Source organism: Procambarus clarkii, chromosome 33, assembly GCF_040958095.1.
Source record: "Procambarus clarkii isolate CNS0578487 chromosome 33, FALCON_Pclarkii_2.0, whole genome shotgun sequence".
NCBI classification, from domain to species: Eukaryota; Metazoa; Arthropoda; class Malacostraca; order Decapoda; family Cambaridae; genus Procambarus; species Procambarus clarkii.
The window spans coordinates 25,766,690-25,792,834 of record NC_091182.1 but is presented as its reverse complement, the minus strand read 5'-3'; the positions used below and the strand labels follow the sequence as shown (position 1 = coordinate 25,792,834).

General features: G+C 46.4%; 2 protein-coding genes across 2 annotated transcripts; both read right to left on the bottom strand.

Moving 5' to 3' along the window:
- Positions 1-15,264: 15,264 nt before the first annotated feature.
- Positions 15,265-16,035, bottom strand: LOC138370767 (protein SPT2 homolog). Its single transcript, XM_069335368.1, has one exon. The coding sequence runs from the start codon at positions 16,033-16,035 to the stop codon at positions 15,265-15,267; it is 771 nt and encodes a 256-aa protein (XP_069191469.1).
- Positions 16,036-22,838: 6,803 nt separating this feature from the next.
- On the bottom strand, positions 22,839-23,540 carry LOC123753736 (golgin subfamily A member 6-like protein 2). Its single transcript, XM_045735697.1, has one exon. It carries the CDS (start codon positions 23,538-23,540, stop codon positions 22,839-22,841), a length of 702 nt encoding a protein of 233 aa, XP_045591653.1.
- Between the last annotated feature and the right edge of the window lie 2,605 nt (positions 23,541-26,145).

The window sequence follows — 26,145 nt, the reverse complement described above, 5'->3', positions numbered from 1 at the left end:
TATTAAAGGATGCAAAGATGCTGCCAAAAATCTCCAGTGTGTGATCTGTCGTTGACCCCTGACCCCTGGGGGTTGGGGGGACTCTAATGTACCTGTTCGATCTCCCATCTACCGCCAATTTGTGTGTTCGATCTCCCATCCGCCCCCCAGTTTGCGTGTTCGAACGCCTGGTGTGCGTGCACGGTGCAAACCCCTCCCCACCCACTTTCCTTGTGCGTGATTACACAGTCACAAATTATCAGTGTTCTCTCCCTGGAGTTCACGGGAAGCAAAGTTATGAGAATTTCCGGCAACATAATGGCCTACAAACTGGACACACAATTGTAATTAGATGACTCGGGGCTCGCGGGATATCTCGGGATTAAATGTTCATATCGGGAACCACGATATAAGTGAAGAAATTGCAATTCCGGTTCAACTCCAGATGAACGCTAATAGAGTTCAGTAGATAAACGCTGTTTGGGTTTTTCTGGACCTTCCTGAGTACCCCTTGGCCCTTATACAACAGCCCTGGCCCTTTTGCAGTACCAATGGCCCTTGTACAACAGCCGAGCTGGCCCTTCTTCAGCACCCATGGTACTTACATAACAGCTGTGGGGAATTTTCCCTGCAGGAATTTGTTTGATTACTATTACTTGTAGAAATCTACTTAAAATTAATTAATTGAGATGGACTGTATGCTGGAACTGGACTGTATTATATTAATTGGTCCTGCTGGGTGTTATCCTTCCATAAGTATGGGGGGTTAAATGTTCGTTACCTATACCACCAGCGGTGGATATTAATAATAAACTACAGTGGTTATGTTAGTTCCACTGCTAAATGGGTAAATAATTTGTTAAGTGGTTAGCTCTAAAGTCGGAATCACCTGATAAGAGGCAGTGGTTTCCTTCAGTCATAGACGATAAACAACAGTTAGTGAAGCCTTAATGGGGACTTGGGAAACCGCATGGCACAACAGGTCGACTCGATGCTAGTTCCTCTTCTTAACCGCACCTGCCAAATAATGTGTCAGTAGTGAACTGTTACTACTACACACAGTATATATTCATAGGAGATAAAATTATGGTATGAATTAAGCTTACCCGTTGTGAGTGCGTCTCGGGCTTTGTAACCGGACTACAAGCATATTCAGCACTACTGGCCAGAGTTAATGAAATATCACACCAGTAGACAGGAGACAAATCTTCCCAGGTTTGCGAATCGTGGATTGGTCATGCTTTCCCTGCCAACAAGTTGGACCCATTGTCTGAAATCATCAACTTGGGGCAGGACCGACGGGCAGCAAACATGCGGAAAGCCTGTATGAATGCCTCAGCACTCATGTCGGGAATTACTTCTCGATGTACTCCCCATGTTGTGGCACAGGTGAAAAGGCAGATGTATGCCTTTACTGGTACTTTGTCTTTAGCCCCAGTAATTCTTAGGGCTCCTGTGTAATCGACCCCAGTGGTCTCAAAAGGACGAAGATGGACTACTATATCCTTAGGAAGTGGTGGAGGACCTGGATAAGGACACATCCAAGCGTCGTACCTCTGGCAGATTACACAGAATTTGATTATGGATTTTACAGTCTGGCGACCCAGAAGTCAGAACTGCTGTCTTAAGCCCGCGAGGGTATCCAGTACCCCACCATGAAGAGATATATAGTGTATATATTCTATGCGTAGCTATATATTCATGTATATATAGCATGATTAGTTTGCTTAATATGTGATGACGGGGAAAAAACATTCGTTTTTTTACGTCCATGTCAGCATGCTGTAACGACCCCCACAACATAATATTTTATTACTGTCTGAATCAAACCAGAGATCCAGATCATTCACAAATGTTTTGGGGAGGTTTTCATAATCCATACCGAATGTTTCAGTTTGGGCTCTTTTTAACCCAGTACTTTAAGGCACTAGGGAATTGATATCTGATTCCCATCATAGTTACGAAATCAAACACCCTTTGTGTTATGCCTAGTAGCTTGTTTAGTTCAGAGTGCTGAGTAGGATCAATTGCCAATGTCCGAGGTGGTTCTGGAGTCTCAGAGAGAGCAGTGACGTGGCTCTGACTTGTGGCTTTTGTTTAGGCCACTGGTCATTAACTAGCCACTGAGGTCCATTGACTTACATCTCGGCTATGGCTAATTTCCGTAAGGTCAGGTCTCTGGCGAGGTAGTCAGCTGAATTCTTCTTTGTGGGCACATATCTCAGTTTGTAGCTGGCTGACAACTCTCTTATCTCCCTAACACGGTTGCTTACGTAGGGGGTTTAATTATTATTGTTCTTCACCCACTGTAAGACTGCCTTATTATCTGACCATACCACTGTTTCTTCTAAGCAGAGGTTATTTAACGTTTTGGTCAGGGAATAAGCCAATCTTACGCTTACTAGTAGGGCAGTTAATTCTAACTGTGGCAATGACCATTTCTTTAACGGTGCGACAGTAGCTGTGGATGTGAGCTGAGTTGCCTGCTCGCAGGTGACCAAATACGCTACAGTGCCATAGGTCTTTCCTGGGGCGTCGCAGAACACATGCAGCTTAACAGGTTTATCACCCTTTATAGTGTTACGAGGAAACGTAAGGTTGTTTAGGACACTTAGATCTGCGGTTAGTTGTGACAATTTTTCCTTGTAAGGCATTGGTTAGAGGAACGTTGCAATCTATTTTGGCTTGCCAACATTCTTGCATTAGTAGTTTATCCTTTAATAATATGGGGCTTATTAGTCCCAAAGAGTTGAAAGGTTTACTGATTTGCAATAGTAAGTAATTATCAAAAGAAGGCAGCAAAGATTTGCGAGAGTAGCTTCCTCATAGGTAAGTTGGTATCTGGTTCCACCGATTTGATGATCAACTGATCCAAAGTTTTTTTCTCTCTGCTGGTAGTTCCTTGGAAATTGTCCACATACAGGTTGTTGCTAATTTCAGTTTTATTTGGACTATTAGACTTCAAATGTTTATTTAAGGTTGCCTGAAGCAAAAACGGTGAAAAAGTAGCACCAAACAAAACTGATGCAAACCTGTATGTGATTATTTCACTATTGGGATCACTAGGATTCTTGATCCATTGGAACTTGATCTTGTTACGGCCTTGGAGATCTACCCTAAGGAATGCCTTGCTTATGTCGGCCATGTATGCATAAGTCCTTATGCAGAACTTTAACAGCACATTGTATAGCCTTTGTGTAAGGCTTGCACCTGTCAGAGTGCACTCATTCAACGAGACACTATTTTGTTTAGCTTTAGCACTAAGTTAAAGCACAGTTAAACACGATCCTTATAGAAGTTGTAACTGAATCCTTCAGTATGGCATGGTGTGGTAAGTGTCCTTCCTTAGGGTAATCATTTGTTACAATGTTGATGAATTTGTTATCGAGCTGTTGTTGGATTATTTCAAGATACAATTTCAGGTTCTCAGGTCGTCTATTCAGGTGCAACACCTGAGACCTTAATTGGTTTAATGCTATGAAATGGTTTACTGGGAAGGGAAGGGAACTATCAGGAGAAAATGCCAAGTCATTATGCCTATATTGCATTTGGAAGGGATTGGGATAAGGATTTGGGATGGACAGGGGGTAAGGAATGGTGCCTAACCACTTAGACGATCGGGGATTGAACACCGACCTGCATGAAGCGAGACCGATGCTCTACCATCCACCCAAAGTCGTTGGACTGGTTTACTGGGAGCTGAGGGTGATTCAGCCTCATGTGGCCAGATCCCATAATTTATGTACAGAGGGATCAAGCTCATCCTCGGACATGTCTCTGAACTTAAGTGGTGGCTGCTCTCCGTCTAGTCATTCAACCATCACTGGGTTGACTTGATTCCTGTCCAAAGGTGTGGGCTGCCTTTGACTCAATACTGGGTCAGTGAGTAATTTGCCTTCAACAGAGAGCAACAGGTTCATTACCTGCTGTTTAGTACTTCCAGTGATGAGTTTATAATAGTCTGCACCTACAAGTAGTCCTAAATTGGTGAGGTGGTCAGACATAATTTTGTTGTCAGCCAACTTGATTCCTTTCATTTGGAAGAGTTTGGCTGTATTCCCTAGACTATAAACATATAGGTCACATGGGAATTTATCTACTACTATAGTCTGTACCAGTCGGGCATAGCCGCCTAGGCATACTAGTGGTTGAACCCCTTTGTAGTCTGGGGTCCTGTGTTGGTCAGGAACCCTGAAATGTTCAGTTTTACTTGTATTGCCTTAAGTTTTAAGGCATCTGCCACCTTCGTGATATGTTTTTGTGATCTTTTGTTAAATAAACCACAAATGATGACCTTGGACCTTTTATTCTTGATTACTAATTGGGCCGTGGACAAAGTCGCATTGTTGTTAGGACACTTACATTCTGCCGTACTTTACAGTACTGTACATTGGTGGGAGTTTCCTCCTCTACTTGGGGGTTTAGAAGACCTTGGTCGTGTGTCCCCGCACAGAGCTGTAAGGTGTTGACTCTTATGGCACCTGTTGCGAGTGCATAGTTGGGTTGCACAGGTACTGGGATCATGTGATTTTAAGCACTTAGTGCAAGTGCAATCACTTGCATTGCAATCACTAATCAGTGTAATTAGGGCAGTGATACATTGAATGTTCGTTTCGGCAGAACAAACACGCTCTCCATCCTACAGCACTTTTAGTAGCCACTGCCTTGGGTGACAGTAAATATGGGTTTGGAGGGACTCACTTATTATTATTAATATTATTATTATCTTTATTGACAAAGTTTAATTACAATTTTACCTAATCTGAGGATTTCAATTAAGTCTTATTTAAGTGAGGATAATGCTGGTATTCACTGTCACACAGGACAGAGGATCATACACAAGACAATAGGTCTAAACTGTAGGCTGAAGCATATATTGTTCATGGTTACAATCAATGTCTTAATGTATGAATATGTAAAATCAACTTTCTACTGTGTGCTGCCACACAAGGGCAGGGATAGGTTCATAAGAGATGCAACATAAAAATAACATAAATAAAATTGTTCTTCATTCTTTAAATTGGACAAGCAAATTTTGGTTAAACTGTTAGGATGTCGTCCAGTACACCAGATTCAAAGAAATAGTTACACAGTTGGCGGTCGTACAAGATTACGTTATTTATCCAAAGATAAATACTTCGAATGTTCCAAGAATGAAACTTAACTGTCTTTGTTTGATGAGCCATGGTTAAGTATCCAGGGAATGAAGGTAATATTTATGCTCGTTAAACACTTTGAGAACATAACCAACTTTGTTGCGTGTGTCCTTAGTAATATCACTTTTGCCTCGGACGCGTTTTACCAGAGTTGGAGTTGATGATTTTTTAAACTCTATCTGAAACCACCTCAAGGGTTTCATCATGATCTAGTGGGGGAGTCAGTAAGGGATCTAAGTGACAACTCTAACACCATTCCCCATGGAGATTTGACACTCATGTTCCGTAGAGTTGGGTAGCCTCAACAGCTGCAAGATTGTCACTCGCATCACTACTGACTCACTGTGCACGTTCCTACACTGCTACCTGGGAGTGGCGGTGGATGTTTTAGACTAATTAATTTTATTTGTTGCACTCTTTCGTTTCACCGATTTATCAGTGGGTGACCTGTCCAATTTTATTTTGTCATGATCTTTCAGACAGTTATTCTCAATCCCTCAAAAATCCCATCAAGGGATAGGATATCAATTTGAACTTCGTGTTAGAGTTATTAATCTTACCTTTTCGGTCATATTCAACAACATATGTTTACAAGAAAGACGGCTATATATATATATATATATATATATATATATATATATATATATATATATATATATATATATATATATATATATATATATATATATATATATATATATATATATATATATATACATATATATATATATATATATATATATATATATATATATATATATATATATATATATATATATATATATATTGTTACGGTGCCCTCTCCTATTTCTTTCGTTTGCCGGCTTAAAGAGTCATATCAGCTCTCCCTACTGATTCTCTGAGTTTCAGGGAGTCTATTGACATATGTGGCGACCAGACCGGCTGCCATTTAATGGAAGGGAGTTACATTATAAGTTGTAAATAAAGGAAAATTGGCGCCCTGTTATAAAATGAAACAGTATCTCCTACGGCAGATATGACCTTTTGGAAGGGACATTAGCCGATCGCGGATTGGCCGACGTAGGTCGCGGGCGACAAATCAGGGCCCGCCATGACGTCACCGAGTGCCCCAGGCGGCGCCAACGTAAGAGTTGATCTGACCTTGGAAGCGACAGGAAGCGCCTCGGTCTGCTCTCAAAGATTGGAGGCTCTGCAAGCCTTATTCAGTGGATTGAGCTAGCCATCGCAGCCCACCATAGTTATTGGAGACCCTGCGCTTCTGGGAAGCAAAAGAGGGACCAAGTTCATTGAGCAGAGAAGTGCCAAACTTGGAAAATAGTCGGCGACGACGCTGGGCGGCGCCGCTGGCTGGACGTTGAGGTCTGGAAGGTGCGGCGGGCAGGCCTAGCTGTGACTGAGGTCACATCCACTGAGAATCTTGGAAGGACGACACCGTGCCTAGGACAAGGAGCAACGCCTTGTGGAAGGGGCGAGTGTGGGAAAAATAGTGATTAGCTCAGCGCCCATCGATGAACCAGGATTGGGGCAGCTGAATCTCAGGGATTGGAACGGCGACGACGCGAAGGCTCCACGACACCTGAGGACCTGTGGAACGTCCTAGATCGTCAAGGATCGACCCAAGGAAGCGTGGGAACCTCACACCATCGAGGGACAGGCGTCGTGAGCCAGGAATGTAAGGTAGATCATTTTCCCTCCCATTACCCCTTGTATGAGTAGGCTAGTTAGGCCACAATATTTACTTGTGTATGTGGCAGCAAGACTTTATTACTTTAATAGTAGAATAGGCTGCAAGGCAGCTTGTGTCCAGGACTGTCAGAGAGGACAGTGTGTATGGATGGCAGGACAGTGAAGAAGAGGTGCCGACATGGTGAAGAGGCCCTCCTGTGAGAGTGTGAGACTCCTGTCTTTCTGCCCAGTTGAAGGAGTGTTGGAGGTCGTGGAAGAAGAGGCTGACGATCTCCAGACTCATTATCCATATTCCATATTCATGTATTACTTGTGATTGTGTGTGTGTGTTCATGTAATTTGCATCAGTAAATCCACACATTTTATTACTGTGTTTGAGTGTGCCTCCATTTATGATATTTCTCTATGAGCATACATTTCTGGCTACAAACAATATATAATACACCCACTGAACTGCATTGCTGGGGTGCAGATATAATAACCCAGCTGGCGACCTTGCTAAGAGGAAGATAGAGAAGACAGGCGGGAAAGGAGTTCCTGCAACCTTTTTCGTCTGGCAGGCAAGACTCAGGGAGGTTATGGTTATAGGTAAGCCTGAGTCTTCCTTCACTCCCCCACGGGTCTAGGCCGGAATTGTTAACAGCAATTTCCCCGTGTTCGACTGAAGGGCTTCCAGGGTGAATCAGTGGCACCCCTTTGTGGTGGAAGCAAAGACCTGCGGAGGTGGGCATTGTTGGTCCTCTCCCGTGTGACCAGGGAGGCTCCGGTGAATCCCGGGAGTCGGAGGGGCTGAGTATTTGGGTCTTTTGAGCCCCTAGCAGCCGAGTGTTAGCAGAGCCCCGGACCACCCACCCCCACGTGACAATATATATATATATATATATATGCAAACAAGCCTGAATGGTCCCCAGGACTATATACAACTGAAAACTCACACCCCAGAAGTGACTCGAACCCATACTCCCACAACTGGTATGTACAGGGACGCCTTAATCCGCTTGACCATCACGACCGGACATAAGGAAGTGATAGCCGAGGCTATATGAACCGCTTCCCCGCCGGCACTCGGATGGTAATCTTGGGCATAGCATTTTATCAAATCACCTCATTCTTTGGGGCACACGTGAGGAACACAAATGCAAACAAGCCTGAATGGTCCCCAGGACTATATACAACTGAAAACTCACACCCCAGAAGTGACTCGAACCCATACTCCCACAACTGGTATGTACAGGGACGCCTTAATCCGCTTGACCATCACGACCGGACATAAGGAAGTGATAGCCGAGGCTATATGAACCGCTTCCCCGCCGGCACTCGGATGGTAATCTTGGGCATAGCATTTTATCAAATCACCTCATTCTTTGGGGCACACGTGAGGAACACAAATGCAAACAAGCCTGAATGGTCCCCAGGACTATATACAACTGAAAACTCACACCCCAGAAGTGACTCGAACCCATACTCCCACAACTGGTATGTACAGGGACGCCTTAATCCGCTTGACCATCACGACCGGACATAAGGAAGTGATAGCCGAGGCTATATGAACCGCTTCCCCGCCGGCACTCGGATGGTAATCTTGGGCATAGCATTTTATCAAATCACCTCATTCTTTGGGGCACACGTGAGGAACACAAATGCAAACAAGCCTGAATGGTCCCCAGGACTATATACAACTGAAAACTCACACTCATATAGCCTCGGCTATCACTTCCTTATGTCCGGTCGTGATGGTCAAGCGGATTAAGGCGTCCCTGTACATACCAGTTGTGGGAGTATGGGTTCGAGTCACTTCTGGGGTGTGAGTTTTCAGTTGTATATAGTCCTGGGGACCATTCAGGCTTGTTTGCATTTGTGTTCCTCACGTGTGCCCCAAAGAATGAGGTGATTTGATAAAATGCTATGCCCAAGATTACCATCCGAGTGCCGGCGGGGAAGCGGTTCATATAGCCTCGGCTATCACTTCCTTATGTCCGGTCGTGATGGTCAAGCAGATTAAGGCGTCCCTGTACATACCAGTTGTGGGAGTATGGGTTCGAGTCACTTCTGGGGTGTGAGTTTTCAGTTGTATATAGTCCTGGGGACCATTCAGGCTTGTTTGCATTTGTGTTCCTCACGTGTGCCCCAAAGAATGAGGTGATTTGATAAAATGCTATGCCCAAGATTACCATCCGAGTGCCGGCGGGGAAGCGGTTCATATAGCCTCGGCTATCACTTCCTTATGTCCGGTCGTGATGGTCAAGCGGATTAAGGCGTCCCTGTACATACCAGTTGTGGGAGTATGGGTTCGAGTCACTTCTGGGGTGTGAGTTTTCAGTTGTATATAGTCCTGGGGACCATTCAGGCTTGTTTGCATTTGTGTTCCTCACGTGTGCCCCAAAGAATGAGGTGATTTGATAAAATGCTATGCCCAAGATTACCATCCGAGTGCCGGCGGGGAAGCGGTTCATATAGCCTCGGCTATCACTTCCTTATGTCCGGTCGTGATGGTCAAGCGGATTAAGGCGTCCCTGTACATACCAGTTGTGGGAGTATGGGTTCGAGTCACTTCTGGGGTGTGAGTTTTCAGTTGTATATAGTCCTGGGGACCATTCAGGCTTGTTTGCATTTGTGTTCCTCACGTGTGCCCCAAAGAATGAGGTGATTTGATAAAATGCTATGCCCAAGATTACCATCCGAGTGCCGGCGGGGAAGCGGTTCATATAGCCTCGGCTATCACTTCCTTATGTCCGGTCGTGATGGTCAAGCGGATTAAGGCGTCCCTGTACATACCAGTTGTGGGAGTATGGGTTCGAGTCACTTCTGGGGTGTGAGTTTTCAGTTATATATATATATATATATATATATATATATATATATATATATATATATATATATATATATATATAAACAATCTTTGGACAACACCCACCAGTGGGACTCGAACCCAGAAAGCACAACTACCTTCCAGTAGCTGGCATAACTAGTATGCTTTAACCCACTACGCCATCAGACCTTACAAAAGAAGTAGATAGTTCGAGATATATATATCTCAAACATCTCTACCTCCCGAAGGCACCAGATGAGTGAGGGGTCAGTCTGCAATTTTCGTCAAGCCACTGTCAATGTGAGAGAACTCGTGTCCAGCTTATAAGCCTATACTTGCATAAACCACAAGTGAAGATAAACAATCTTTGGACAACACCCACCAGTGGGACTCGAACCCAGAAAGCACAACTACCTTCCAGTAGCTGGCATAACTAGTATGCTTTAACCCACTACGCCATCAGACCTTACAAAAGAAGTAGATAGTTCGAGATATATATATCTCAAACATCTCTACCTCCCGAAGGCACCAGATGAGTGAGGGGTCAGTCTGCAATTTTCGTCAAGCCACTGTCAATGTGAGAGAACTCGTGTCCAGCTTATAAGCCTATACTTGCATAAACCACAAGTGAAGATAAACAATCTTTGGACAACACCCACCAGTGGGACTCGAACCCAGAAAGCACAACTACCTTCCAGTAGCTGGCATAACTAGTATGCTTTAACCCACTACGCCATCAGACCTTACAAAAGAAGTAGATAGTTCGAGATATATATATCTCAAACATCTCTACCTCCCGAAGGCACCAGATGAGTGAGGGGTCAGTCTGCAATTTTCGTCAAGCCACTGTCAATGTGAGAGAACTCGTGTCCAGCTTATAAGCCTATACTTGCATAAACCACAAGTGAAGATAAACAATCTTTGGACAACACCCACCAGTGGGACTCGAACCCAGAAAGCACAACTACCTTCCAGTAGCTGGCATAACTAGTATGCTTTAACCCACTACGCCATCAGACCTTACAAAAGAAGTAGATAGTTCGAGATATATATATCTCAAACATCTCTACCTCCCGAAGGCACCAGATGAGTGAGGGGTCAGTCTGCAATTTTCGTCAAGCCACTGTCAATGTGAGAGAACTCGTGTCCAGCTTATAAGCCTATACTTGCATAAACCACAAGTGAAGATAAACAATCTTTGGACAACACCCACCAGTGGGACTCGAACCCAGAAAGCACAACTACCTTCCAGTAGCTGGCATAACTAGTATGCTTTAACCCACTACGCCATCAGACCTTACAAAAGAAGTAGATAGTTCGAGATATATATATCTCAAACATCTCTACCTCCCGAAGGCACCAGATGAGTGAGGGGTCAGTCTGCAATTTTCGTCAAGCCACTGTCAATGTGAGAGAACTCGTGTCCAGCTTATAAGCCTATACTTGCATAAACCACAAGTGAAGATAAACAATCTTTGGACAACACCCACCAGTGGGACTCGAACCCAGAAAGCACAACTACCTTCCAGTAGCTGGCATAACTAGTATGCTTTAACCCACTACGCCATCAGACCTTACAAAAGAAGTAGATAGTTCGAGATATATATATCTCAAACATCTCTACCTCCCGAAGGCACCAGATGAGTGAGGGGTCAGTCTGCAATTTTCGTCAAGCCACTGTCAATGTGAGAGAACTCGTGTCCAGCTTATAAGCCTATACTTGCATAAACCACAAGTGAAGATAAACAATCTTTGGACAACACCCACCAGTGGGACTCGAACCCAGAAAGCACAACTACCTTCCAGTAGCTGGCATAACTAGTATGCTTTAACCCACTACGCCATCAGACCTTAGAGTCCCACTGGTGGGTGTTGTCCAAAGATTGTTTATCTTCACTTGTGGTTTATGCAAGTATAGGCTTATAAGCTGGACACGAGTTCTCTCACATTGACAGTGGCTTGACGAAAATTGCAGACTGACCCCTCACTCATCTGGTGCCTTCGGGAGGTAGAGATGTTTGAGATATATATATCTCGAACTATCTACTTCTTTTGTAAGGTCTGATGGCGTAGTGGGTTAAAGCATACTAGTTATGCCAGCTACTGGAAGGTAGTTGTGCTTTCTGGGTTCGAGTCCCACTGGTGGGTGTTGTCCAAAGATTGTTTATCTTCACTTGTGGTTTATGCAAGTATAGGCTTATAAGCTGGACACGAGTTCTCTCACATTGACAGTGGCTTGACGAAAATTGCAGACTGACCCCTCACTCATCTGGTGCCTTCGGGAGGTAGAGATGTTTGAGATATATATATCTCGAACTATCTACTTGTTTTGTAAGGTCTGATGGCGTAGTGGGTTAAAGCATACTAGTTATGCCAGCTACTGGAAGGTAGTTGTGCTTTCTGGGTTCGAGTCCCACTGGTGGGTGTTGTCCAAAGATTGTTTATCTTCACTTGTGGTTTATGCAAGTATAGGCTTATAAGCTGGACACGAGTTCTCTCACATTGACAGTGGCTTGACGAAAATTGCAGACTGACCCCTCACTCATCTGGTGCCTTCGGGAGGTAGAGATGTTTGAGATATATATATCTCGAACTATCTACTTCTTTTGTAAGGTCTGATGGCGTAGTGGGTTAAAGCATACTAGTTATGCCAGCTACTGGAAGGTAGTTGTGCTTTCTGGGTTCGAGTCCCACTGGTGGGTGTTGTCCAAAGATTGTTTATCTTCACTTGTGGTTTATGCAAGTATAGGCTTATAAGCTGGACACGAGTTCTCTCACATTGACAGTGGCTTGACGAAAATTGCAGACTGACCCCTCACTCATCTGGTGCCTTCGGGAGGTAGAGATGTTTGAGATATATATATCTCGAACTATCTACTTCTTTTGTAAGGTCTGATGGCGTAGTGGGTTAAAGCATACTAGTTATGCCAGCTACTGGAAGGTAGTTGTGCTTTCTGGGTTCGAGTCCCACTGGTGGGTGTTGTCCAAAGATTGTTTATCTTCACTTGTGGTTTATGCAAGTATAGGCTTATAAGCTGGACACGAGTTCTCTCACATTGACAGTGGCTTGACGAAAATTGCAGACTGACCCCTCACTCATCTGGTGCCTTCGGGAGGTAGAGATGTTTGAGATATATATATCTCGAACTATCTACGTCTTTTGTAAGGTCTGATGGCGTAGTGGGTTAAAGCATACTAGTTATGCCAGCTACTGGAAGGTAGTTGTGCTTTCTGGGTTCGAGTCCCACTGGTGGGTGTTGTCCAAAGATTGTTTATCTTCACTTGTGGTTTATGCAAGTATAGGCTTATAAGCTGGACACGAGTTCTCTCACATTGACAGTGGCTTGACGAAAATTGCAGACTGACCCCTCACTCATCTGGTGCCTTCGGGAGGTAGAGATGTTTGAGATATATATATCTCGAACTATCTACTTCTTTTGTAAGGTCTGATGGCGTAGTGGGTTAAAGCATACTAGTTATGCCAGCTACTGGAAGGTAGTTGTGCTTTCTGGGTTCGAGTCCCACTGGTGGGTGTTGTCCAAAGATTGTTTATCTTCACTTGTGGTTTATGCAAGTATAGGCTTATAAGCTGGACACGAGTTCTCTCACATTGACAGTGGCTTGACGAAAATTGCAGACTGACCCCTCACTCATCTGGTGCCTTCGGGAGGTAGAGATGTTTGAGATATATATATCTCGAACTATCTACTTCTTTTGTAAGGTCTGATGGCGTAGTGGGTTAAAGCATACTAGTTATGCCAGCTACTGGAAGGTAGTTGTGCTTTCTGGGTTCGAGTCCCACTGGTGGGTGTTGTCCAAAGATTGTTTATCTTCACTTGTGGTTTATGCAAGTATAGGCTTATAAGCTGGACACGAGTTCTCTCACATTGACAGTGGCTTGACGAAAATTGCAGACTGACCCCTCACTCATCTGGTGCCTTCGGGAGGTAGAGATGTTTGAGATATATATATCTCGAACTATCTACTTCTTTTGTAAGGTCTGATGGCGTAGTGGGTTAAAGCATACTAGTTATGCCAGCTACTGGAAGGTAGTTGTGCTTTCTGGGTTCGAGTCCCACTGGTGGGTGTTGTCCAAAGATTGTTTATCTTCACTTGTGGTTTATGCAAGTATAGGCTTATAAGCTGGACACGAGTTCTCTCACATTGACAGTGGCTTGACGAAAATTGCAGACTGACCCCTCACTCATCTGGTGCCTTCGGGAGGTAGAGATGTTTGAGATATATATATCTCGAACTATCTACTTCTTTTGTAAGGTCTGATGGCGTAGTGGGTTAAAGCATACTAGTTATGCCAGCTACTGGAAGGTAGTTGTGCTTTCTGGGTTCGAGTCCCACTGGTGGGTGTTGTCCAAAGATTGTTTATCTTCACTTGTGGTTTATGCAAGTATAGGCTTATAAGCTGGACACGAGTTCTCTCACATTGACAGTGGCTTGACGAAAATTGCAGACTGACCCCTCACTCATCTGGTGCCTTCGGGAGGTAGAGATGTTTGAGATATATATATCTCGAACTATCTACTTCTTTTGTAAGGTCTGATGGCGTAGTGGGTTAAAGCATACTAGTTATGCCAGCTACTGGAAGGTAGTTGTGCTTTCTGGGTTCGAGTCCCACTGGTGGGTGTTGTCCAAAGATTGTTTATCTTCACTTGTGGTTTATGCAAGTATAGGCTTATATATATATATATATATATATATATATATATATATATATATATATATATATATATATATATATATATATATATTTATATATATATATGTACACACTTTATGGTTGCCACAGCCTCTTGTGGAATTTAATGGTATTAATTAGTTTATTGACTGCTTATGCCTGATTCTCGTGAGAGGTTAACCCCATCTGAAGACATGTTCTCATGGAATTGTCATGCAGTAAATTGAATATGGATGGCACCCAGCCATACCCTTCTTCTGATACGATAATTATTATTATTATTTGTATGTGCGTAAAACTCAGAACTAACACCAACAATTACATTCTAGGTTGTTTGCCGAGCGGCTGGGGGTGTTGGCGTCCCCATCCCCCTCCCTGCAGTTGCCGCTTGGCTGGCGTTGACGTAGCATGCTTGCGATGGGAGGCCTTCTTCCCCCTGTTATGAGGGTGAACTCCGTGGGCCTGGAGTTTACAGGCCGTGTTGGTTACCCTGTAGTTGAACTTGTCATGTGTGTCATGCTCCGTGTCCTGGTGGATGACGTCTACGGAGTTGAACTGGTAACTGCTCACTGGGTTATTGTCAAATTAGTGGGGGGAGGAGGTGTACCGTGAGTTCCTCCGCCGTTACGAGGAGCGTTCCTTGTCGCTGCCGGATGGTGTCGGCTCTGTGACCATTACGGACCATAGTGGTGCCTTGACATATGTGAGTGTGCATGGGGCGCCCTTGGAGTTTCCCTAGGACCTACTCCGGCGTTACTTCCAGCAGTTTGGCGCTGTCGTCAGGTGCAGGTAAACATGCTGTCCTCGGGGAGGTAAAAGGGTATGCGTATGAACATTCATACCCTTGGGATGCGCCTGAGGTCTGACATTCCTTCTTCAGTCCGGCTTCTGGGGTACTATGTCCGGGTATACTATGCCCGGCAACCCCGTACCTGTTTTCGGTGTTGCCTGATGGGGCATCAGGCTGCCGGGTGTTCCGGGGCTGCAGTCGCTCCTCTGAACCTGTTCTGGGAGGAGGATTTCCCGCCCCTCCCTGTTGGGGTGGATTCCGTGGGCGAAGATGTGGACGTCCCGTTGGCTGATGCGGCTCCCCCTGCATCGCCCGGCGGTCCTCCGGATGATGCGGCCCCTCCTCTGGTTGTTACGGTGCCGTCGGCTGATCTTCCTGCTCCTGTCCCTGTCCCAGCTGCTCCCGTGGGTCTTCCGAATGGTCTCTGCAAGTCGTCGACGTCTTCAGCTGCTGCAACTGGCCCTGCACCCTTGCCAGGTGTCACGGCTGTGCTGGGTGCTGGTGAGGCTGCGGAGCATCTGGATGTGTGCGGCCCGGTTCCCCCTGTGGTTGAGGCTGCTGCCGTTCTGTGACGGGCATCGGTTCGCGCGCCTTGTGAAGCCCGTGGTTCTGGGTCTGCCTCCGGCTCTAAGGATGTGCGGCCAGAGCTCAAGCGTTCCCGGCGTTCTTCTACTGCTTGGGCTGAAGTGGAGGATTTCAATGCCGGTGGATCTTCGGGCGATGATGTGGTGGTTCCGGGTGCTTCGCGCTCTTTGTCGATGGTGGTTGCTGAAGTCCATGTGCCTGCTGATGACAACGTTTGTGCATATGATTTACCTCCTGTTCTTTCTTCTGCAGAAGGTTCTCCGCAGGGGGGGTGGTCACTCCTCCGGACGTGGGTGGTGAGGGTGCTGGTGCGGGCTGTGGCCTCGTGCTGGTGCTGAAGAAGGATGCCCGGCATGAGGGGTCCCTGTAGGTGCAGCGTCCGGTAGTTGACGCGGAGCCTGTGAGGCAGCCGAGGAGGCTCTCAGTGCGCTGCCCATTGCCTGTCCCCGTGGGAAGAAGCCCCTCCCTCTCGTCTTGGCCTCAGGCATGGCGTATGATGCTGAGAACCCCTTGCTGTTTGATATTGTAGACCGCGTGCACCCTGTTCCATGGAGCCCTTCTTCCATCTGGGTTCCGCGGGCTCGGTGTTTTGTTGTGGGTGTGCCGGAGTTGATGCCTGATCCTCGTACGATTCATAGTAAACCTGTTCCGGATAACATCATGTTGCTTTGGGAGGCGTATTGTGTTCTATTCCCGGCGGCGAAGTGGCCGATAAGTCTGAGCATTTTGAGTAGTCTGTGTGATTGCTGTATGATTGGTGTATGACTGGGACCTGTGGTTTGTTTTGCTATGTGTTGTAATTATTGTGCGTCCTTCAGGCCGGTGTTATGTTTCGTTCTCATGACCTTGTTTTATTGTATTTCTTAGCATGCTTTACATGTAAATATAATAATAATAAAAAAAATTATATTCTAGTGGTTATCTTGAGGTTATCTTGAGATGATTTCGGGGCTTTTTTATTATTGTCCCCGTGGCCCGGTCCTCGACCAGGCCTCCACCCCCAGGAAGCAGCCTGTGACAGCTGACTAACACCCAGGTGCCTATTTACTGCTAGGTAACAGGGGCATAGGGTGAAAGAAACTCTGCCCATTGTTTTTTGCCGACGCCTGGGATCGAACCCAGGACCACAGGATCACAAGTCCAGCGTGCTGTCCGCTCGGCCGACCGGCTCCCTAAGGTTGGCGTGGTTCTTTTAAGACCAAGCACGACAGTTGAATTATTTGCTTTGAAGTTTATTATGCTCCTAAGGTTGTTGATAATCTCAGCTGGATTACTTGAAGGGTGTATATCATTACCACCTCCGTATATTATGGTTAAATGATGGGACCGCTCTAGTGCTGCAGTTACGGTTGAATTGTTATAAAAGTACCAAGACCAGTAGCTCCTGGTGACCTGTATATTTTATTTCTACCTCAGGTATGGAAGCACGTTCTCTGGGCTGCGTCCCACTATTGCTACCTTCAACATCACATCAAATAATATTTAGTGGCAGCTGTGGTCTCAATCACTGTTATTGCTGAACAAGGTTGATTGAGTTAGGTTACCAATTGTTTTATAGCAGGGTACTTTTCTGCTATATTTTAGATAATTTATATATATACACTGATTCATTTATGAACCACAAGGATACAGGTTCGAAAAACCATAAACATGTGGGGAATTTTTTCAACAGAAATTTGTTTGAGAACTATTAAATTACTAGTAGAGATCTATTTAAAATTAATTAAATGAAATGGACGGTATTATATTAATTGGTCCTGCTGGGTGTAATCCTTCCACATGTATGAGGAGGTATATGTTCGTAGCCTATACCACCAGCAGTGGATAGTAATAATATACTACAGTATTTATGTTAATTCCACCGTGATAGGGAGGGGGGGGGGACCTGTACCCACCTTGAGGCGGGGGACCTGTACCCACCTTGAGGCGGGGGACCTGTACCCACCTTGAGGCGGGGGACCTGGCCCACCTCGAGTATAGGCAAGACTTCAACACCCTTTAGGTTAACATCTTGGCTTAAGGGAGGTCAGGAGGTAAATACCTCCTGTAGAACAACACACAACACTTAAAACTTTAGAGCCACGACCTAGTCCTCCAGACTAGTCCTCGCCGCCAGCGTCCTCACCTTCGTAATGAGTCCACTGCTAATTACCACTTCGGTAAGCCCTTGCCTACTGACGGCTAGTTATCTCGTGGGGGGGGGGGAGACTGTAAAGATGTAGTTGCTATTAATTAGGTCATTACGAGCTTGTTGCGTCGCAAAGTTTAGATCGTCAGCCCGATTGCGAACTACACAACGAACCTCGTTACTCTGGGCCCAGCTCGCCGTATTCCGTAATGAGTCAACCAACTTGTTGAATGCTAATAGTCTCGGGATTTAATGAGTTCTCCCTCGAAGTGCCTGTGTGAGCCGTGTTGCTTTACAAAATTGCTGCTTTTAAATATTGAAGGAAAAGATCCACTGTGTAACACTCCTTAACTGTGTGTTCTTCCTGGGTTAACATTCCTTAAGTGGGGTCTACGTACTTGCTCCACGGAATATGCAAATGGCTTGTAAACACCACCAGATCTCGCTGTCTTGGATAATGAAATTAAGAGAGAGGATGCGGTGGGCAAGGACACATACCGGTACTGAGGGGCAAGAGCTCCAAGGAGCTACTGCTTGAAATCAACCTCACCACACAAGTGGAACGAAGAACGTTAGAATTAAGTTATGTTAATAAATGTTGGAGGATATCCACAAGGAAAACAGACACCCTAACATGGGAGTAGCAAGAATGACTGCTAGAACCAGCTTAGCGTGAGACCAACCAGAAGAAGGGCTACAGGTGGCAGCTGAACGTGAAATTCAACGTGAATAAATGCCTGTTGTGGAATGTGAAAGAGATGAAAATAAACCACATACAGCTTATAAATTATGTGGAAAGGACCTGAACTGTAACAAAGAAAGACCTTGGGGGTGGTTTTGGATAGTAAGCTGTCGCCAGAGGAACACATAAAGAACATTGTGAGAGTGTATGCGTCGCTTCCCAACTTCAGGCTTGCCTTTAATTATATGAATGGTGAAATACTAAAGAATCTGTTCATGTATTTTGTGAGACTAAAATTAGAATATGCAGCAGTTGTATGGTGCCCATATCTCAAGAAGCACATTCAAAAACTGTAAAAGGTGCAAAGGTATGTTACAAAATGGCTTCCGGAACTGAAAAACAAGAGTTACACGGAGAGGTTTGAGGCGTCAAATATGCCAAAAGTAGAGGAAAGAAGAAAAGGAGGTGATATGATCCCAACTTACAAAATACTAAAAGGAATCAACCGAACTGACAAAGTGGAATTCTTGAAATTAGCAAGTTCACGATCATGCTGATGTTCGAACACTTCCGGAACAAGTGCTTCACTGACGAATTTTGTTCGAATCACAATGCTGTAAATGCTTCACCCGCGTACAACAAATACAGGACCAAATAATCGCCAACAGAACCTAAACACCTAACCTAATCTAACCTATGCCTACATGTGCACAATATGCTAATATGCTATAATATTAATTTAGATTTGAGAAAATTTCCGTTTTGAATGAACAGCATGTAAAAATTAATTTATGCGTCTGTGGGGTCGACCATTGGATGGAATGGACTTGAGTCGAGGACGAGTTGATGCATGGAATCGCTTTTGGGTTTTTGTTTGGAGGACGGGCTGGTTGGCGATTATTTGTATATGAAGTACGTGGGGGGTGAAGCATTTACCGTGTTGTGGTTCAAACAAAAGTGGTCAGCAAAGCACTTGTTTCGGAAGTGTTTACTAATTTCTAGTAAACATATATGTTATATATTTTCTTTACCTACATAATTCTATAAGATACTGTGTGCCTTTTGTTGTTGCTTGGAGGATTGAGACGCGATGCACTGAAAATTATTATAAATATTTACCTGAATTTACCCAAGGGCCACTAACTCTCTAGTGGCCTCGACGAAGACAGAAAGCCGATTGTTTTTTAAATGTCCCGCCAAGTGTCTTAATTATAGTTTCTAGCTGGATTTTAAAGTTTAACAGGTTTGGCATTTATGGCTTCAGCGGGTAGGCGGTTCCTTGGGTTTATAACCATGCGGGTAAAAAAATCTCCTGTTTTCAGTCCTACTTGTGATACCTTAGTAATAAAGCTTTTATTACTAAGCTTTTTATATTAATTTATTAATTAATCATATAACATACTGTACTGCTGTGATATTTTTAATTAAAAAAATACATAAGTAATACCAATGAGACTATGAGAAAAGATTTAGTTAGCATTGCAAACCAACAAAGGACCTTCCTGTGTGTGCTGACAAAGTTTGAAATAATAATTTATATAATAATTCTTTGTGTGATGGTACAGGCGCCAGAGTGTACTGGTGTATGAGCAGTATAGTCGGGGTCATTCTCGACTCACAGTCCAGAATTCCAGGTTCGAATTCTGGGTGGAACATAAATGGTTGGGCGCTATACAAATTAGTATAGCTCCTGAGTAGTTATACTTACTCCTAGGTGAACAGGGACATTAGGTGATAGTAAATGCTTCCAAGCATTCCTGTCCTGCCTGGGATCATCACCTACTCTCCTATTTCAAGTTGACCCGTGTTTATTTACTTAATAACTACTGGAATAATATCGTGATATGATAAATCTTATTATAATTTCATAAAATGACATTTATTACAAGCAGAGAATGCATATATAGTTAACATAAAGGACTACTTGTTGATGGGACTCATCTATGAAATGTTTTTTTGTATATTATTAAATTACGATCCTCGGGGTTATGTAGTAGAGACCAACTAGTTATATACAGATTATGTAGAGCTACGACTGGTCTGGAAGTGTCGTAGCTTGAGGCAGGGTTCTTAGGCAGATCGGCGTTCTTAAATAGCTTCCTGAATCTCGACGTAGCCGCCACGACGATGGTAAGAATAAAACTTTCCTAAGTACTTGGGTAACTTCTTCCCTGGCCTCAGAGATCTAAATGGTCGACTCGGATTCGCAAGTCGTGACTGGATCAGGATTCACGGCCCTATATTTTATCTTCGAGACTCAATGGGTTCCTGTTCATTGTGAAGTGAGAAGCGGGTCTGAGTTCGCGCCTGGAGACCGCGGCCAGGCACCTGGAGGCCGGCCAGGCACCAGGAGACCAGCCAGGCACCTGTAGATCAGCCAGGCACCAGGAGATCAGCCAGGCACCTGGAGACCAGTCAGGCACCAGGAGACCAGCCAAGCACCTGTAGACCAGCCAGGCACCAGGAGACCAGTCAGGCACCAAGAGACCAGCCAGGCACCTGGAGACCAGCCAGGCACCTGGAGACCAGCCAGGCACCTGGAGACCAGCCAGGCACCTGCAGACCAGCCAGGCACCAGGAGACCAGCCAGGCACCTGGAGACCAGCCAAGCACCTGGAGACCAGCCAGGCACCTGGAGACCAGCCAGGCACCAGGAGACTAGCCAGGCACCTGGAGACCAGCCAGGCACCAGGAGACTAGCCAGGCACCAGGAGACCAGCCAGGCACCTGGAGACCAGCCAGACACCTGGAGACTAGCCAAGCACCTGGAGACCAGCCAGGCACCTGGAGACCAGCCAGGCACCTGCAGACCAGCCAGGCAACAGGAGACCAGCCAGGCACCTGGAGACCAGCCAAGCACCTGGAGACCAGCCAGGCACCAGGAGACCAGCCAGGCACCTGGAGACCAGTCAGGCACCAGGAGACCAGCCTGACACCTGGAGACCTGCCTGGCACCTGGAGTGAAAGATCAAAACTACACAATGATCGATTACAACTCAATCCTCTTTAAAGAAAATCAAACTGAACCATCATCTTTTGCTCGGGAGGCTCACGAGGAACACACGGGAGCACGTGTGTTCCTCACGTGTGCCCCAAAGAATGAGGTGATTTGATAAAATACCATGCCCAAGATTACCATCAGAGTGCCGGCGGGATGATGGGGAATTTGCCTCGGCTACCATCATCTTTTGTCCGGTCGTGATGGTCGAGTGGTTAAGGGGTCCTGTAAACCAGTTGCAGAATGCTCCTGGCAGTATGGGTTCGAGTCACTTATCGGGTGTGAGTTTTCAGTTGCATATATGCCTGGGGACCATTCAGGCTTGTTCGCATATATATATATATATATATATATATATATATATATATATGCACAAACATACACAAATACACCCATACAAACACACCCATACATATAAACAGACAAACTTTGCCACTGAGGAAAAACACAGTTCGTCCATCTTCCCAGTTTCTATACACCTGATGCTGGGCGCGTCGGCCGGAAGACATCTGCGTATCTTCCTCCGCTCCTTTACACAAGATGCGTCAGCCCACCCATGTGAGGGGCACGCGCCTCACCATATACGCCGTGAAGGAGGGAGGAGGGGGAGAGAGGGAGAGAGAGAGAGACTGAGAGAGAGAGAGAGAGAGAGAGAGAGAGAGAGAGAGAGAGAGAGAGAGAGAGAGAGAGAGAGAGAGAGAGAGAGAGAGAGAGAGAGAGAGACAGGAGAGGGAGGTAGGAAGAGAAGATGGGAGTGGGGGGGGAGGGAGGAAGGGGTGTGGATGCCGACTAAGATAAAACATTAGCATCCTCTTATCTTGACCCCTTCATTCACAACCCCATAATTAGGACCAGAGGATTGGCGTATGGTGACACCCCCCCCCCCCCCCACTCCTACTCCTACCCCTCCCCCCTACCCAGTCCCGCTCCCCCTTCAGCAGAAACAGACGGTGGTAAGCTTTCACGTGTGTTGGCGGCCCTGTCTATTGTGTGTGGTGGCGGCTCTGTCTATTGCGTGTGGTTGCGGCCCTGTCTATTGCGTGTGGTGGCGGGCCTGTCTATTGCTTGTGGTGGCGGTCCTATCTATTGCGTGTGGTGGCGGCCCTGTCTATTGCGTGTGGTAGCGGCCCTGTCTATTGCACTTGTATCGTGTCCTGGCTGAAAACTGTCCCGTTGACTGTGTTATCGTTCAACTAGACAGTTTACTGTCACATCGGGATTCATTACCGTCCCTCCGATCTGCTTAACTGTCCCTTTGAGATGCTTAACTGTGCCCTTCGAGAGCCTTAACCGTCCCTTAGAGACGCTTAACTGTCGCTTCGATCTGCTTAACCGTCATCTTTGAGACGTTTAACCGTCTCCTGCAAGTCGCTTAATCGTCTCCTTCGAACGTTTAGTTTTCCCTTTGAGACGCTTATCTGGCCTTTTCAGACGCTTATCTGTCTTTTTCAGACGCTTATCTGTCCGTTTCAGACGCTTATCTGTCCGTTTCAGACGCTTATCTGTCCGTTTCAGACGCTTATCTGTCCTTTTCAGACGCTTATCTGTCCTTTTCAGACGCTTATCTGTCCTTTTCAGACGCTTATCTGTCCTTTTCAGACGCTTATCTGTCCTTTTCAGACGCTTATCTGTCCTTTTCAGACGCTTATCTGTCCTTTTCAGGCGCTTATCTGTCCTTTTCAGGCGCTTATCTGTCCTTTTCAGGCGCTTATCTGTGCTTTTCAGACGCTTATCTGTCCTTTTCAGACGCTTATCTGTCCTTTTCAGACGCTTATCTGTCCTTTTCAGGCGCTTATCTGTCCTTTTCAGGCGCTTATCTGTCCTTTTCAGGCGCTTATCTGTGCTTTTCAGACGCTTATCTGTCCTTTTCAGGCGCTTATCTGTCCTTTTCAGACGCTTATCTGTCCGTTTCAGACGCTTATCTGTCCGTTTCAGACGCTTATCTGTCCGTTTCAGACGCTTATCTGTCCCTTCGACATGCTTAACTGTCTCTTCAAGACGCTTAACTGTCATTTCAAGATACTTAACTGTCCCATCAAGGTGCCTCACCATATCGACAAGATGCATCGCCCGTCCCATCAACAATACTGTCCTCATGAGGATTCGAACCTATGTGGTGGGTGTTCCCACGTACATGCCCAAGTCAACTAGACCACAACATGGTATAAAGATTGCAACCTGTAGTTCTACTGAACTCACGAGGGTTTCCTGAGGCTTCCACTGAAGCCGGACCGGGATTTTCACACACATCCTCCCATGCACTCTGGCTCTGTTATCCAGGTATGTTCTACCTCTGACGCTCCTCTTTCAACAGAGTAATCTGTAATTCCTGGATGACACGCTCACCGCATAGGTTCGAATCTTCATCACGGCTCCAACGGATTTGCTCACTGATACATCAGGTTAGTGTGATTACTATCACACTAACTCTGCGTAATACTGTCCGGTCCTGTTTCCATCGTGTTTCAAGTCCGTAATCCGTATTCTGAGGTTTCAGAACCAAATCCATATGATAACAACACAGCTTCTCGTTTGTAAATAAATGAAAAATCACATACAAATCACACAAACACTGAGCCTCAAGCACACTACATACAAAATAGTAACAGGAATTGATAAAATCGATAGGGAAGATTTCCTGAGACCTGGAGCTTTAAGAACAAGAGGTCATAGGTTTAAACTAGCTAAACACAGATGCCGAAGAAATATAAGAAAATTCACTTTCACAAACAGAGTGGTAGACGGTTGGAACAAGTTAGGTGAGAAGGTGGTTGAGGCCAAGACCGTCAGTATTTTCAAAGCGTTATATGACAAAGAGTGCTGGGAAGACGGGACACCACGAGCGTAGCTCTCATCCTGTAACTACACTTAGGTAATTACACTCCAACCATTGAAATTGAAATTGGAATTACATTAAGTTTATTGAGGTAAAATACACACAAAGGGATGAGGTAGCTCAAGCTATTCTCACCCCGTTCAGTACAACGTGTTTATACATATATACACACACATCACAAACAATAAACATATTACCGAACATTCTGAGAGATAAACATATACATTTTGGGTCTTCCAGAAGGGTATAGGAGGTCATCCTGGGTGCCGTCTTAACGAAGCTTAAGGAGGCATGACGGGTCGATAGGAAAGGGAGAAGGTTAGGGGAGGTGAGGGAGAAGGGAGGGGGAATAGAGGGAGAGAGGGGCATCAGGGTTAAGATGCTGACCGAGATAAACCGATAGCATCATCTGCCATGCCATACAGGGTCTGATTCCCAGTAATCATCGCCTCACAAAGGAAGAATGCACAGGAGTGAGTGGGCAGGATATTCCCAACACAGGCATCTAAACGCATGCTATTTACCCCCCATTCAGAAGGTTCGTTTCCAACCTAAATGAGCGTAAAATTCCACACCGCAAGTCCCACGGGTCCTTATCACCGTAGCCTTTCACCCGCTGGTGATCTCTGCCGCCGGCATAGTGGGGGCTGGGGTGCCTCCTGCCCTGCTGGGGCGGCGTGGCCTGCAGGGGCGGCCTGCCACGCTGGGGCGGCCTGCCACGCTGGGGTGGCCTGTCATGCTGGAACAGCCTGAACTGCTGGGGCGGCCTGCCTCGCTGGAGCGGCCTGCCTCGTTTAATGGCCTGCCTCGCTGGAGTGGCCTGCCTCGCTGGGGCGGCCTGTCTTGCTGGGGCGGCCTGTCCTGCTGGGGCGGCCTGTCCTGCTGAAGCGGCTTGCCCTACTGCGGAGGCCTGCCTCGCTGGAGCGGCCTGCCTCGTTTAACGGCCTGCCTCGCTGGAGTGGCCTGCCTCGCTGGGGCGGCTTGTCTCGCTGGGGCGGCCTGCCCTGCTGGAGCGGCCTGCCTCGCTGGAGCGGCCTGCCTCGCTGGAGCGGCCTGCCTCGCTGAAGCGGCCTGCCTCGCTGGGGCGGCCTGCCCTGCTGGAGCGGCCTCCCTCGCTGGGGCGGCCTGGGTGGCAGAGACTCGGGAGTGTTGCTCCTGGCAGACTGTGTTGCTCCTGGCAGACTGTAGTGCTCCTGGCAGACTGTGGTGCTCCTGGCAGACTGTGGTGCTCCTGGCAGACTGTGTTGCTCTTGGCAGACTGTGGTGCCCCTGGCAAACTGTGGTGCTCCTGGCAGACTGTGGTGCCCCTGGCAGACTGTGGTGCCCCTGGCAGACTGTGGTGCCCCTGGCAGACTGTGGTACCCCTGGCAGACTGTGGTGCCCCTGGCAGACTGTGGTGCCCCTGGCAGACTGTGGTGCCCCTGGCAGACTGTGGTGCCCCTGGCAGACTGTGGTGCTCCTGGCAGACTGTGGTGCTCCTGGCAGACTGTGTTGCTCCTGGCAGACTGTGGAGCTCCTGGCAGACTGTGGTGCTCCTGGCAGACTGTGGTGCCCCTGGCAGACTGTGGTGCCCCTGGCAGACTGTGGTGCCCCTGGCAGACTGTGGTACCCCTGGCAGACTGTGGTGCCCCTGGCAGACTGTGGTGCCCCTGGCAGACTGTGGTGCCCCTGGCAGACTGTGGTGCCCCTGGCAGACTGTGGTGCTCCTGGCAGACTGTGGTGCTCCTGGCAGACTGTGTTGCTCCTGGCAGACTGTGGAGCTCCTGGCAGACTGTGGTGCTCCTGGCAGACTGTGTTGCTCCTGGCAGACTGTGGTGCTCC

Coding starts and splice junctions, on each gene's coding strand:
- LOC138370767 (XM_069335368.1), bottom strand. CDS start 16,035: ATGCCGGGCATCCTTCTTCAGCACCAGCACGAGGCCACAGCCCGCACC.
- LOC123753736 (XM_045735697.1), bottom strand. CDS start 23,540: ATGGTGAGGCACCTTGATGGGACAGTTAAGTATCTTGAAATGACAGTT.